The following is a 15,919-nucleotide window of genomic DNA, read 5'->3' as shown; positions in this document are numbered from 1 at the left end:
CACGAGGGTAGAGCTAGATACCGACCTTAGGCACTTCTGCACTATGCGAACGGCGGATTTTTTTTTTTTTGTGTTTAAACTGTCGCCGCTTCTCAGTCAAAGAGCATATTAATTTGTTGTTGATCCTTCAAAGTTGTTTTAATTAAAAAAAATGTCTAATTTAAATTATTTATTTGTTTGAAAAAAAATATTTTACTTTATAAAAATTCACTGTTGCTTTCATTACAAAATTGTTTTATTGAAATGATATTTTCTTATGCAAACTTTTAAATAAATGTTATTACAATTATATATTGATACATTTTAATATAATAAATAGGTACGGGCAAAAATGGGCGGGCAAAAAAAAGGGGGACTTAGTTTTGAAAGCCATATTTATCATAATTTTTTTTGTAGGCTTCCGACTACTTTTTAATTGTATTTGAAAGATTATAGGCTAAAGTTAATTTCCCAAAGGAAAAACTATTTGTACCTATTTATTATGCCTCCCCACGGGACAGAGTTAGACACCAGGGTCGTTTTTTTAACGTGTATTTGTATACGTGAAAAAAAAAAAACAAAAAAACTTGTGAAAATGTTTTCATGGCGAGCTAACCCAATTCATCTAAATTTTGAAGTTAAAGAAATTCATTGTAAAAAATCCTTTAAAAGATTTATATTAGCTTTCTGGGTCTATTTCAAAGTTAATTAGTAAAGTAAAGTCCTAAGATATTGAATAAAAAAAAAAACACCTTATTTATACAGAATACAGCTTAATTAGTCCTCAAAAAGAAAGTAATTATGCCGTTCGGCAAAACGCAAACGATAACAGGTTGTAAACATGAATATACGGAAGCCCAAAATTTCAACCAATCAAAACGCTGTTTCAAAATGAATTCATGATAGTAAAACGAGGTAGGGGGTGTCAGATTTCTTCTTCTTTTTTTCGCCAGACGGTCACCCATACATTCCTATTCTGAACGTTTGTATCAATTTTTATCATTTTTTAATTTAATTATTTTTTATGTTCCTGTTTTAAAATCGTTTTTTTTTAATTATTGTTCGAATTATGTTACGCCGAAAGTTTCACGTTCTAGCGAGCAAGAAATTACTAAAATCTTGCATATAAAAATTATGCGAAATCTGTAATTTAAAAAAAAAAGTAGAAATATTTATATTATATTTATATTATTTTATATTTATAATATATATCATAATTTTTTGTGTGTGAAGATATTAAATAAACAATGCTTAATTCAGTGGTAATATCGGTAGTTCGAGAAATTCGATTTTTGGGTTTTTTTTTTTTTTCGGGTTATATCGAATTCATTAATACGAACTTTAGGGCTTTTTTTTCGTAATCTTCCTATAAAAATTATTTTATTTTTTTATTGTTACAAATTACGATGCTTTATTTATATAAAAAAAAAAGCAAAAATAAATTCTTGCGTTTTTATTTACTACTGAAAATCATAACTTTATTAAAGGTATTTTTTGTTTAAATAAAATAATAATAATAAATAGATAAAATAATAATAATGCATTTCCACTCAGATTTAAATAAAAAATAATTAATTCATTATATTCCGAGATCATTATTTGATAAATACTGAAAATTTCATTAAAATTGGTTAATTCTCTGATTTTTGGTGAATTTTTAAGTAAAGGGAGGGGTCAAAATGTTTATACATTTTGAGCATCGCCATTCATTTTGCCCGTACCTTTATCTTTTTTTTTTTTTTTTACATGGAGGTCACCACTTATCAAGGCCCGGGGGCTACTCAGGGTTATTGCGTGTACAGTAATGAATGAGATAGTATTGTAGTAATCATTAGTAGTGGAGATTTGATAGTGTTTTACTTAAGAGGGCGGTTTTTAAGGAATTTGTTTATGTTGGACTTGAAGACATCCAAGTTGTAGCCAGGTGGGAAACAGGCAAACGGAAGAGAGTTCCACAGTCGTGCACTTCTGAGAAAGAAGCTCTGCTCATGGAATCTACATTTGGATTTAGGCACAGATAAAGAGTGGAGAAAATTATTGACAGTAGTTTCAGCCAGACGGGTGTTTCTTGTGAAAGATTGACGAGAGATTGGAGCTCAGACGAGCACTTGCCATGTAAATAACGATAAAACAAAAACAGGCTCGCAACGTTTCTTCTGTGGGAGAGAGGCTGCAGGGAAGAGAAAAGGGCATCCCCCACTAAGCTACGAAGTCTATTTTGTACTCTGTCAAGGCAGGATAGGCTATTTTTAGCAGCTCCTGCTCCGATGTGGCAGCAGTACTCCATCTGTGGACGTACTTGGCTTTTATACAGATAGAGAATTGCATCAGTAGTGAGATATCTTCTGCAGCGGTAGAAGGATCCCACCATTTTCCCAGCATCCTTGGCAACAAATCTGATGGGCGTGTTCCATTTCAGATCAGGAGTAAAGGTCAAACCCATAAGCTTGTCAAAACATGGAGCCTCCCCAAGACGAGGGCTATCCATTTCAATTGATGCCAGATGGGGATCAGAGTATTGATGATGTAAAGATAGAAGCTTTGTTTTAGATGCATTAAAAGTAGCAAGCCACCTCTTCCCCCACTGTACCACTCTCTCAAGATCAGAAGAGAGAGAATTAAAGAGAACCTTGTCATTTACAGCCTTTGATGTGCTGCCATAGATGGTCGTGTCATCAGCATAGATGTCAACGAATGATTTAAGTATGTGTTTTGGGAGAACATTGATGTAGATCAGGAATAGAGTTGGGCCCAGGATGGACCCCTGAGGGACTCCAGCATTAATACTGTGGGCCTCTGATTTCTGCCCATCAACCACTACTCTTATGAACCTATTGGAGAGAAATGATTTAATGATTGAGAAAACATTACCAGTGATACCGTAGCTGGAAATCATGTGAAGTAGGCCCTTGTGTCATACCTTATTGAAGGCCTTCGATATGTCAAGAGCAATTGCCCTGGAAAGGAAGCCTTTGTCAAGAGATTCACTAATCCTGTGAGATTTAACCGTTAGCACATCTGCTGTAGATCTTGCGGAGCGGAAACCATATTGCATGTCACTAAGAAGGTTGTTTCTGCTGAGGTGTTTGACTACTTCTTTATTTAATATGGATTCCAACAACTTACTAATGACACACAGGAGACTTATTGGTCTGTACTGAGAGGGAGATGACTTTTCATCTGAATTCTTAAATACAGGACATACTGATGAGGTTTTGCAGGGTGTTGGAAAGCACTTCTCCTTAAGGCAACGCTTAAACAGTTTTGTAAGTATGAGGGCAAGTTCTGGCTGGAGTTTTTTCAGCACTATAACTGGAATGCTGTCAGGGCCAGTTGCTTTACTGGAATCAAGGTTCTTGATTAGCTTGGCGACCTCATGCACAGATATTTGTATGCTGCATAGCATGTTGTCTGTTATAGGAGGAAATACGGAGGTTGATGGTCTTCGTCGCATAGGGTAGAATTAGCTGAAAAGTTCTTGGCAAATAGTTTGGCCTTGTCTGATGCTGACGAGATGACCTTAGGTCCATTGATGATAGTTAGGATAGAATGCACGCTTCTGTTCAGGATCCTGTTTGCTATTTGCCAGAACTGGTGGGAATCAAGCCACTGCTCAGCTACTTTAGATTTAAGGGACTGAGAATATAGCTCTCTTGCATTTTTTATTACTCTTTTACAGTGGTTGCTGGCAGTCCTGAAAGCAGCTTTAGTCTCTATTACGTTGGTAGCTATGGAAAAAGTGATTTCTGTGTGCGATGGCAGCAGCACATTCTGGGGAAAACTATGGCTGGCTGTTAGGTTTTTGTTGGAATTTTTTGGATGGTATATATCGGTCTATGCCTACAATTAACCATTCGATCAGGTCTGATACTATAGAGGACACATCCTTTTTAAACATGGAATGGAGAGGTAGATCAGATATGAATGTACGGAAGCTATCCCAGTCAGCCATAGAGTATCGATATAAAGTACGGTGGAGAGGTACGTCTGAAGACTTATTACATTTCATTTTTATCTTAACTTAGCAAGCTTTTTATTGGACGGTTTCTCCACCCACGGATTTGTTTTAACCAATCAGATTGTATGTTATAACTGGCTGTCGAGAATGTTCTTAGGCGCCAATATTCCTTTCAGATCAGATTCCAGAAAGATGTTGTGGTGAACACACGTGGATTTCTGACTCGAATCCTAAAAGATGCAGGATGGAACAGACTGGATTCTCACTCGAATCGAAGCTACAAAATTACTTGTTTCGAGACGTTTTAAATGCCCAAATGTAGAGCGGAACTTTATCATTCAATTATCAATGCCCTTAAGTAAGGCAAAGTTATATCTGCACGCTACTGCTACAATTTATTGTCTGTGAAGACGAAATTAAGCTCTACTGTTTGACTTGTCATTTGCCCATGATTGAACAGTAATCTACAAGGACTCCTCGTGTGTGCCCATCTAGCAGTAGGGCAGGTTGATTTGCAACTTTTTTCAGAAAATCAACATGGCACTGGTGATGATAGTTGGGATTTGATGTGATAAGAACAAAATTAGATTCCTACCTTGAACAGAAAATTGAGCATTTAAATTTAACAATCGTGTGGAAAAATGCTGAGAAATCCTTCATTTTCATAGCATTTAACACAACACTGACTTTGAAATTTCACGATTTTTATAAAAAATTCAATTAAAATTGATATATTTATATGAAATACATTGAAAGAAAAATAAATACATGAATTATAATTTTAATTATGAATCACAACTAGCAAAATATCCCTTTTACTGCATTGATTATACAAAATTTGTAAAAAAAGCTAATTAGCAACAAGGTCTTTTAAATTTCACAATTCAAAATGATATGTGGAGATGTATTACACAATATAGCAAGTTGACACAAGTTATTGAACCATGTACTTTAATTTTTTTATTAAACGCAATAATAAAAACTGTTATAATAGAACTAAATTGTTTTGTATACTTTCCTTTTGAGGAAAATGAAGGTCTAATTTGCTGGCACGATGACTTTGTAATAATGTCTGTCTTGCTTCCTGCCCATATACAACAAGTAGCCCCATTGCAGCCAGATGGCTGCATATTGTGAAAGAAAAGCGAGTAAGTACAGTGTATATTTACAATATTTACAAAACTAAAGTTAGCAATTACTTATTTTTTTGTTGGTTCTCCTGTATGAGATGTATCCTCAAACTACTTTAACAAAAAAAATATTGTTTTTTCAACCAATATTAACGAAAAAAAAAATGAGATAAATGGGTAAAAGTATTATTTTATTTAATGACCGGTGGTCTAAACTAACCACCCTGGTCGAATCAGAGAAAGTCCATTTTTTTTTTTTAATCAGACGGAGAAAATGGTAGTAATTAGTTTTAAAAAGAAAAAAAATTCTTATATTTTTTGCAACCAATATTAACGAAAAAAAATCTGAGATACATGGGTAAAAGGATTATTTTATTTAATTTAATGACCGGTGGTCTAAATTGACCACCCTGGTCAAATTAGAGAAAGTTCACATTTTTTTTTTAATCAGACGGAGAAAATGAAAGTAATTAGTTTCAAAAAGTAAAAAAAAAAATTGTATTTTTTCAACCAATAGTAATGAAAAAAAAGTATGCGATACATGGGTAGCAGTGTCAGAAACTGATTTTAAGAATGCGTGAAAAAAAATTGAATAATTCGACCTCCTATTTTTACAAGCTTATAACTACTTGAAAAATGTAATTCAAATCCTAATTTTTTTTCAATTAAAGGAGCAAAGACCAAATTTAAAAAAAAAAATAACAGGTTTAATAGCAAATTATGCAATATTTGTTTTTTTTAAATCGGCTTCCTTAAAAAAGATTTGAAGAGAACCAACAAAATTTTTCTTCTTTCGAGTATAAGAAATCGATATAAATTCCAAAAAATCACTTACCTAAAAAAACAAAACAATTCAATGTGTAGTTCCATTCTTCATTATTAAGAATTTATCCATATTTATATTTTAAATTTCATTTATTTTTTAAATAAAAGAATTTTTTAAACGACTATTTGAAAAACGCACTATAATGGAAGCATTTTTCAAAAAACCGGAAGTGATCTTTCTCCTTGTTTTGAACTACGGATGAACAAAAGGACATAAAAACCACACGTTCGCGTTAGGCGTGTAGTCTTGTACCTGGAGAAATATGTGTTCCCATAGTTTAAAAATAGTCAAATTTTACTCAGAAGATTATTCCTTAAAAAAAAAATACACTCCAGGAATTTTTTTTTCTTTTCTCAAAGAAATACATAAAATTTTGATTTATTATATTTTCATTCTTTTTTTGACGAGTGAAATTTTTCTTTTTAAATATCTAAAAAAAGAAAATATTGAATGGAATAGGAAAAAATTGTTGTTATCATCCATTACTTACTGGATAATATAAGTAGAACATAGGCTTCCAATTAAAAAAAAAAAAAAAAAAAAAACATCAACGTGGTTTTAAAAAAAAAAAGGTTTTACACTTTGGAGATTACAGGTAAATTTCCAAAAAACACTTGTTCTTGTATTTACAATATATTATTTATTGATCTTTTATCTTCAATTTGTGATATATAAAACTTTTGTAGATTAATTATTTAAATTTAAATAGACATTTCAAAATGGGGGGGATTAAAAAAAAAGTTTGTCTAAAATATTATATTCGGTTTATTGGAAAGAGCATAACATTTCACATTGACCCTGAAAATATCGTAAAAATTGAATAAATAGAAAAATTTTGATAGATTTTTAAAGTTTAAAAATTGAAAAATATTTAACATGTAAAATTCAATTGATTTCATTACGTAAAAAAAAAATGGCTGTATGGAAGCGCGCCGGCACTTTGTAAACACTGTTTTTTTAAAAATAAAAAATAATAGAAATATTATTTTTCATACAACTTTAATAGTTTATTTTGGAAGTATACTCCATAAAGAAAATAAACAACTCACTTTCAAAAGAAAAATTACAAGTTTTTTATATTTTATTCGCAGTTTTGTGTTAGGGGTGTCAAAAATTCCCCGAAAATTCTTATACACCTAATACATGGGTAAAAGTATTATTTTATTTAATGACCGGTGGTTAAGCTGCCCACCCTGGGCAAATCAGAGAAAGTCCCCCTTTTTTTGTTTTTTTAATCAGACGGAGAAAATGGAAGTAATTTTTTTTTAAAAAGTAAACAAAACAATCTTGTATTTTTCAACCAATATTAATCGTTGACTGTTGCTACTCCCACCGATTTAATGCCTCTCACCACCACTTTGCCTAACGGCTGCTGATGCTACTCACACCAATTTAACTCCTATCACCACTACTACTTTGCATTTATTTGCATTTATTTTACATTTCCATACACCAAACATGGATTAAATACCACTAAAACATCTAAAAAAGAAATGCCAACAGTATACCCAAAAAGTAGCCTCTTAAATTATTTGTTTTTTCTGCTGTCAGATAATGATGATCGGGAGGGGCACTAATTTTTTAGAATTCTACTTGAGGCAAATCTTGATAATTATTAATACAAAGTTTCCCCAAAGACCAGTAAATGTTAGGCTTAAAATGGTAGCTCTTTTATATCCTGTTTTGTATCAGGTTCGATACGTAGTTATGTCCCTTATAACACCTCCTCCTGAAGCTGAAATCGTCCCGGTTTTAGCTTTAATACCGCTTCCGTTTATGTGTGCTTTTCGTTTTGGTCAGAGTTTCCTGTGGTAAAGAATTCTATCCAGCCCGTATGGTAGGCTCAGGGGATACATTCATGGGTCCGTGTATACACACCAGTTTTGGAATGTCAAATGTGTCACGCAACATTTCCATTGAGATTTCTTCTGTATTTTATGAAATTCTGGAATGGATTTGATTAATTTGTCTTTTACAGACAAAACTTGGGCCTTGAATAGTATAGACCATGTCCCCAATTCTTTTCTTAATGATACTGTTCACCCAATGATTTTTCCCATTTTGAAAATTTTTAAAATAAACTTTATCTCCTAGGGAATAGCACTTTACATTAAAGTTTTCTTTTCTAGCAACTTTCTTTTTATCCGGTAGGAGTCTATCGAAAATGGATCTAATTTTTCTGACGAACATAAGTTCTGCAGGGGATGAATTTACATCATTGTTTGGATTTGGGGTTACTCTGTAGATCGCTAGAAATGTTTGTATTGTTCGCTCATCTGTGTCACTGTTCATGTTTTTCTTTAATGCCCGCTTAAACGTGCCCACAAATTTCTCTGCCAGCCCATTCGACCTAGAATGGTAAATAGGTGTCGTGATGTGTTGTATATCCAGTGAGTTGCAGAATTCTTTAAATTCGTAACCTGTGAATGCTGTACCATTGTCACTCACTATGGTCTTTGGTACACCAAACCGGCTGAAAATTTCGTCAAGTGCACTTACAGTGTTCCTTGATGTTGGATGTCTGATCTTGAATATCTCCGGCCATTTGGAGAAAGAGTCCACTACAATTAAGTAAAAAAAAACATTTAGGGGTTCAGCATAATCAATATGCAGACATGACCAGGGCAAGTCCGTCTTCGGCCACAGGGTCCTTTTTACCAGAGGATCTTGGGCTGCTAACTGACATCCTTTGCACGCTTTGACACATCTTTCCACCTCTTTATCAATACCAGGCCAATGCACGTAACCTCTAATTAGGGATTTCATCCTTGAAATGCCAGGATGACCTGTGTGAAATTCCTTTAGCATTTTTCTTTGTAATACCTGTGGAATTACGATTCTATCAGCATACATGAGTACATCTTCGCAAATGGAAAAAGGTGTAATTTGTCCTTTTTATTTCTTTCCATCCGTCCTACTTGATTTTTCATTTTCTTTATGAAAAAGTCTTTTGCAGCTTCTCTTTTAATCTCTTCTACAGTTACCGGGGGTTCACAGATCATATTGCACATTGAATTTGAGCATTCGCTTTCATTTTTAAGAGCTGCAATTATCGTCTCTTCGAAACTTTCATTTCTTTTTGGAATCAACCTTGACAGTGCATCCGCATATCCTAGCTTTTTTGATGACACATGCCCCATCTTAAACTGATAGTTTAAGAGAGTTACAACCCATCACTGTAGTCGATTTGCGATATGCGTAGGGATGCCTTTCTTTGATCGTGATTAACGGTTTATGATCCGTCTGTAATGGAGAAAACGGTTAAATTTTTGACTCCAAATATTATCGAGAGAGCCTCCTTTTCAATCTGGCTGTAGTTTTTCTCAGCTGCAACCAAAGTTCTTGATGTGTGAGCGATTGCTTTTGTTGTTCCATCCTCATACTTATGGAGTAATGCAGCACCAACTCAGTAATCACTGGCGTTCGTTGCTAGTACCATCTCATTTTCTGGATCGAAATGCGCTAATGCCAGATCTGACAGTAGACATTTCTTAATTTTCTGGAAAGCAGATTCACATTCCTTCGTCCAATTCCATCTACTGCCTTTTTTTAGTAGCTCGTTAAGTGGAGCTCTATAATTATGCACATTAGGGATGTATATCGTATAATATTGTACCAATCCCAAAAATGACTGTAGTTTTGGTACTGAGTCTGGGGCAGGCATCTTTTCGATTGCTTCGGTCTGTTGTGCTTCTTGTGATCTTGCAAATTACTGCTCTTTATCAAGACATCGTCAAGGTATGCCATTGCAAATTCCAACCTTGCAAGCATCGTATCCATTATCTGTTGGAAGAGAGCAGGGGCGACCTTTAAGCCGAAAAGAAGGCTCTTTAGCTTGAAGATACCCTTATGCGTGTTAATGCACAGGTACTTTGAGCATTCATCATTGACCTTGATTTGCAAGTACGCGTCCGAGAGATCTATCTTGGAAAAAATTTTTCCTCTGTTTTGTTTGAGAATAGATCTTCTGCCAATGGAAGGGGATAATTGTGTGGGCCGGTTGAGGAATCAGCACAGACTCTGATTTTATTATTCTATTTCTTCACATATACAGTCGGGCTGGCCCAATCTGTATGGTCAACTTTTTTAATGACATCTAACTGTTGAAGTCTCTCCAACTCCTTCTCGATTGCGTCCATCGATGAAAAAGGTACATTTCTTTTAGGTTTGAACACTGGAGTGGCATCTTTCTTCACTTCAAATTTGGCTTCTATTTTCACACAATGTCCAAGTCCTTCGGCAAAAACTCTTGGGAATTCTGCTTTTACATCGTCCAGGAAGCCTTCCACTTGATTCACTTTCTCTGTGTTCAACCTATTACAAAAAGAATTAACTGGTCGTTCCCATAAGTTAAACAAGACAAACCAATCTACTCCAAATAGACTGGAATCACGTACACTTTGGACTTGCGTGTCTGACCACCAAATGTCACGTTGCACCTTTTTGCAGCAAACGTTCTTCGCCATCTTGCTGGTTTCCCTTAGTTCAGGTCGACCAAGCCTTCTCCAGATATCTTCATCTATGATGCTGATGTCCGCACCACTATCCAAGAATAATGTTACAGGATGTCCATTTATGTGAACATCAATATACTTGTTGTGAGTTTAGAGCGCTAGTGCGCATGCGCACCAGATGTTTACAAATAGAACGAAATTGGCGCCTTTTCCCAGCTTATTCGTTCGTTACCGACCATGTTGTTGTACCTGCTGAATTTTATGTTGAATAAAACCTTTCTAATATCTTAAAAGGTCTTTACTTTTCATTACAATACTTACGCCTTTCGCAACTTTTCTCTTTCCTTGTGCGAAGCGCATTCACTTTGTCGGTCCTTCGCTTTTTCTTCTGGTCACAGTACATTCCCTTGTGGCCTCTGAATCCACATTCGTAACATATCCTATTCCTGAACCAGCAGGTCTTTTTGGTGTGTCTCGTACTTCCGCAGCATTCACAATTTTGGTCCTTGTGCATTCTGGGAGTCTTTTGTTCTTGGGTCTTGTACGTTCTAGAGGTCCTTTGCCTTTTTACATGTTGTACCTTGTAAACGCTTTTTTCTTCAATGCGGGTGTTGTCTCTCTCGATATTAATGAGATGTTGACATTCCTCTGTAACTTTTTGTAAAGTTATATTTGGGTCTGACTCCATAATTGTCAGGATCCAGGATCTGATATCTTTGTCCCTTGGTGCTGTGAGTCCTGCACAAAGATCAAGCATTTAAATAAATCCGCAGAAATTTCATTTAATTTAAATGATTCACATAATCAATTTACAGTACAAGCATACTCTAAATAGTCTTCAGATCCTGATTTCTGTAAATTTAAACATTTATATCTAGAGTGGAAAAGGCTATCTCTTTTATCAAATATTCTAGATAAAGTATTGATTGTCTCTTCAAAGGTCACTTCTTCCGGTTTTTTGGGTAAAATTAAGTTAGCATACTTGGTGTTTTCGTCAGTACCTAGTTTTCGAAGTAACAGCATAACTTTTTCTTCGTCGGTTGAGTCTAAACACCTCTTTGTAAAAACTGTTTCATACCTTCTATAGTATGCTGGAAATGTAACGCCAGTATCAGGAGAGTAGTGAAATTCTGACAAAGAGTTTGAAATACCCTCTGCAGAAAAATTCGTTTTTTTCTCAGTTGTCGAGGTTTGAATTAATTTTTCCAAATTCTTTTGTTGAGTCGACATTTGGTGTTGAAGTATTTTTGTTTGTTCTTGTTGTGCCTCTAAATTTTTTTGTGTCATTTTCTGCTGTTGTTGTAGCTGTTCTTGTTGTTGTGGCACTAACAATTGCTGTCATTTTTTTTACTGTTCCTGAATGCTAAGAGTTAGCACCTTTGTCAACTCCGCCAATTGTTCCATTTTAGCGTAAAAAATGTCTTTCCAAAATTTACAACACTGATTCTACAAAAGTTTGTAAATATGCGTTTTTGCAAATTAGCAACAATACTTTTACAAGTTTTGCAAAATAAACTGCTTCAACAACATAATTTTACACAATAATACTTTTTCAAATTCACACAACAAATAGTTCTAATTAATTTACCCGAAACAATGGCGAACAAACTTTTTCAACAAAAATACGGTTGCAAAAAAAAAAAAATTATAACAATAGTCTCTGTTTTGTTTTGAGAAAAAGAATCGTAATCCTTTTCTTTGGAAAAACTCGTAATCCTATGGTGCCGGGTTCGAATTCAGTTTGCATTTCCCAAATATTTTTTGTCGAAAATATAAATAAAGTTCACTTTACCTCGCATTTGTTATGACAATATCTTTCAAGTATAATTTTATTACCTCTCCGTGAGTTCTTATCTGAGAAATCTGTACTTTCCACTAGGTTATGTAGGAAAATTCTAATAGTTCTTCTAAATTTTCGTCAAAAATCATTGGATAGTACACAGTCCTTTAAATACGGTAATTTATCTCTGTTAAGAGATAAAGAATCATCTTTGTTCGTCAACTGTTATATCCTGTTCAACAGTATATAATAATATGACAAAATACGCAGAGTGGAATGCGTAACAAAAAGGTTTATTGGTACTTCGCAATAATGCAAATAAAAAATGGCTACTTGCTTTTGAAGTTAGATAAATGTAACTGAAGGTAAAGAAAAAGGAACTTAGCATGTGAGAGGTAAAAGCTCATCCCTGGGAAGCTTGGTTAACCGGAGTACACTTGTAGAGTGTAAGATGCGAGACTGGTAGGACACAAGGCTGCAAACAAGACAAGACGGCATACTTTAAAATGGTAGCTCTTTTATATCCTGTTTCGTATCAGGTTCGATACGTAGTTATGTCCCTTATAACAGCAACCATCAAGCAGTTTTGTAAGAATAGGAGTTTATTCTGGTTACAGCTTTTTAAGCACTATGACTGTAATGTTGTCATGACGTTATCTTGCTGGTATCAAGATTCTTGATAGGTTTGGCAACATATATGGATATGAATTTTGCTGAGTGCTTACAGTCATAGGGGGAAATTCAGGACGTACATTACCCATGTCAAAAAGGGCGGAATTTGATGCAAATTCCATTGCAAAACTTTGGCTTTATAGGATGTTGAGAAAAATCACCTCTGGTTCATTAATGATGTTTGGAACATTTGGTAAGAATCTGATTTGTTTTTCACCGAAACTTGTGGGAACTGAGCCAGTTTAGATTTTACAAATTAGATATACGACTCCAACATCTTCTATAATCCTTTTGGACAGTTTTTAGAAATTGACTTATCAACTAACGTATCTCTGGACACGTCTTGATTTATCCATCTTTCACACAAATCCATTCTTACCATTTCCTCCCATGTTTTCTTTAGCCTTCCTCTCTGAAATGAACCTGCCACATCACCCTTTCCACATTAACTCACTGAAAAGCTCTCGTTCATTCTTTCAATGTGGCCATACCATCAAAGTCTCCTGTTCTACACACATTTCCCTATACTAACCAGATTTTATCTTCCTTCGAAGTCATCACATCATCACATCATCATATCACATCATCACATCTTTAAGGCTGTCTTTAAGACTTGCATTACATCCATCATATCATTTTTTTTTATGAGTGCATGTCCTCAACTCTCATTAGCCAGGTTTGACTTCTGTACATCATCACACTGCATACACATTACTGATAAACTCTTCCCTTAGTTGACAGAGGTAACCTCTGTTGGTTAATGTTCTATAAACTTATTCAATCCACTCCTAATTCTTGCAATTACACTAGCACTTGTTCCAGTGTATGCTCCTGTGTTATCACCAAGGTAACAAAACTTCTCAACAACCTAAACTTCTCTGACATCCAGGCATACTTTTTTTTTTTTTTTTTTACACGGTGGTCACCACTTATCAAGGCCTGAAAGCCACCCAGGGATAAGGGTTATTGCAAGTATAGTACGTTAGTGTGGAGATTTGATGAAGTGTTTACTTAAGATGTTCATTAGGAATTTGTTTACGTTGGATTTGAAGACATCCAAGCTGTAGTCAGGTGGGAAGCAGGCAGACGGAACAGAGTTCCACAGGCGTGCAGTTCTAAGAAAGAAGCTTTGTTCATGGAATCCACGTTTTGATTTAAGCACAGATAAAGAGTTGGGGAAATTTCTCACAGTGGATTCAGCTAGACAGGTGTTTTTCGTGAAAGATTGGCGCGGGGGGATCAGAGATTGGATTTAAGACGAGCACTTGCCATGGAAATAACGATAAAACAAGGATAGGCTCGCAACGTCTCTTCCGTGGGATAGATAGAGAATTGCATCAGTAGTGAGATATCTTCTGGAGCGGTAGAAGGATCCCACCATCTTTCCAGCGACCTTGGCAACAGACTTGATGTACGTGTTCCATTTCAGTAAAGGACAAACCCAGAAGCTTGTCAAAACACGGTGCTTCTCCTAGACGAGAGCCATCCATTTCAATTGATGCCAGATGGGGATCAGAGCGTTGATGATGTAAAGATAGGAGTTTGGTTTTAGATGCATTAAAGGTAACCAGCCACGTCTTCCCACACTGAGCCACGTGCTCGAGATCAGAGGAGAGAGAATCAGAGAGAACTTTGTCATTTACAGCCTTTGATGTGTTGCCGTAGATTGTCGCGTCATCAGCATAGATGTCTACGAATGATTTAAGTATGTGTTTACTTTTTTCACATCTACGTTCTCATCCATCTTCCACTTCTTTCACACAAACTGATTATCTTCTCGGAATCTATAATTCCGCTGCACTTTTTATGTACTCGATGCTTAAAAGTGCTACTAAAAATTTTCCAACTTTCTTTCCACGAATTGAATAGGAGAGCTTCACTTTTTCTGTGAGATTTCCAACACTACAACTATTGATCAACACTTTGGTTTTGGTAACATTCTCTCTCAGATCTTTACTTTCCATAGTTTTCCTCCAAGCCTTTAACTTTATCATGCTTACAAGTACCACAAAAAATTGTATCACACCTGACCCTTTCCACAAACTGAGCAAAAGTACTTTCCTATTTTGGAGAGCTTTCCAACACTACAACCATTAGATTAGAGATAAAAACAAAAAAAAAAGATTTTGTTCTTTCTCTGATTCTATGCCATTAAATTATAAAATCTGAAAATAACTTTTTATATTTTACAGAACGCTGTAAACAGATTGTATTTACAAAAAGCAACATTGAAATTCATGCGACAAATACTAAACTAATATTTTTATTATTACAGACGGTACAGACGTAGTATGGGTGAAGAAATTGAGCCTGGTGATGATGAAATGGAAGTGATGGATGAGCGAATGGCAGCTCTGGTACTTACTAGCCTCTCTTGCAGTCCTGCTTCTCCTAAAATTCCCTCAGTCTTTGGTGAAAGAAGTAAGTTTATATTGCACTCCATTTATTTTATCTTGTTTTTCTCAAGTACATTTTTCTATCAGTAACTTGTCAACTAAAAGTAAAATAAAATATGTATTTCCAGGTTTATCAAAATAAGAAAAACATTTATTCAACCTTTTTTTTTTTTTTACATGGGGGTCACCACATATCAAGGCCCGGAGGCCACTCAGGGATAAGGGTTATTGCGTGTACAGTAATCAATGAGATAGTATTGTAGTATTGGAGATTTGATAGAGTCTTACTTAAGGGGGCGGTTTGTCAGGAATTTGTTTATGTTGGACTTGAAGACATCCAAGTTGCAGTCAGGTGGCAAACGGAAGAGAGTTCCATAGTTGTGCACTTCTGAGAAAGAAACTCTTCTCATGGAATCTATGTTTAGATTTAGGCACAGATAAAGAGTGGGGAAAATTATTGACAGTAGTTTCAGCCAGACAGATGTTTCTTGTGAAAGATTGGCGAGGGGGAACGAGAGATTGGAGCTCAGACGAGCACTTGCCATGTAAATAACAATAAAACAAAGACAGGCTCACAACGTCTCTTCTGTGGGAGAGAGGCTGCAGGAAAGAGAAAAGGGCATCCCCCACTAAACCACGAAGTCTATGGTGGGATCCTTCTACCGCTCCAGAAGATATCTCACTACTGATGCAATTCTCTATCTTTATAAAAGCCAAGTACGTC

General features: G+C 35.2%; 1 protein-coding gene across 1 annotated transcript in view; it reads left to right on the top strand.

Annotated features, from left to right (window-relative positions):
- The window catches only part of LOC145293815 (zinc finger protein 704-like), a 110,626-nt gene that overhangs the window by 12,389 nt on the left and 82,318 nt on the right, over nt 1-15,919 (top strand). Inside the window, exon 2 of the mRNA XM_080140429.1 lies at nt 15,075-15,220. Coding sequence (XP_079996555.1) covers nt 15,075-15,220 — 146 coding nt within the window. The remainder of the gene's footprint in view (nt 1-15,074; nt 15,221-15,919) is intronic.

This window comes from Euprymna scolopes, chromosome 15 (genome assembly GCF_053919585.1).
Source record: "Euprymna scolopes isolate OS-2025 chromosome 15, ASM5391958v1, whole genome shotgun sequence".
Taxonomy (NCBI): domain Eukaryota; kingdom Metazoa; phylum Mollusca; class Cephalopoda; order Sepiida; family Sepiolidae; genus Euprymna; species Euprymna scolopes.
Note: the sequence above shows the minus strand (reverse complement) of the source record. Positions and strands in the feature narration are given on the sequence as shown.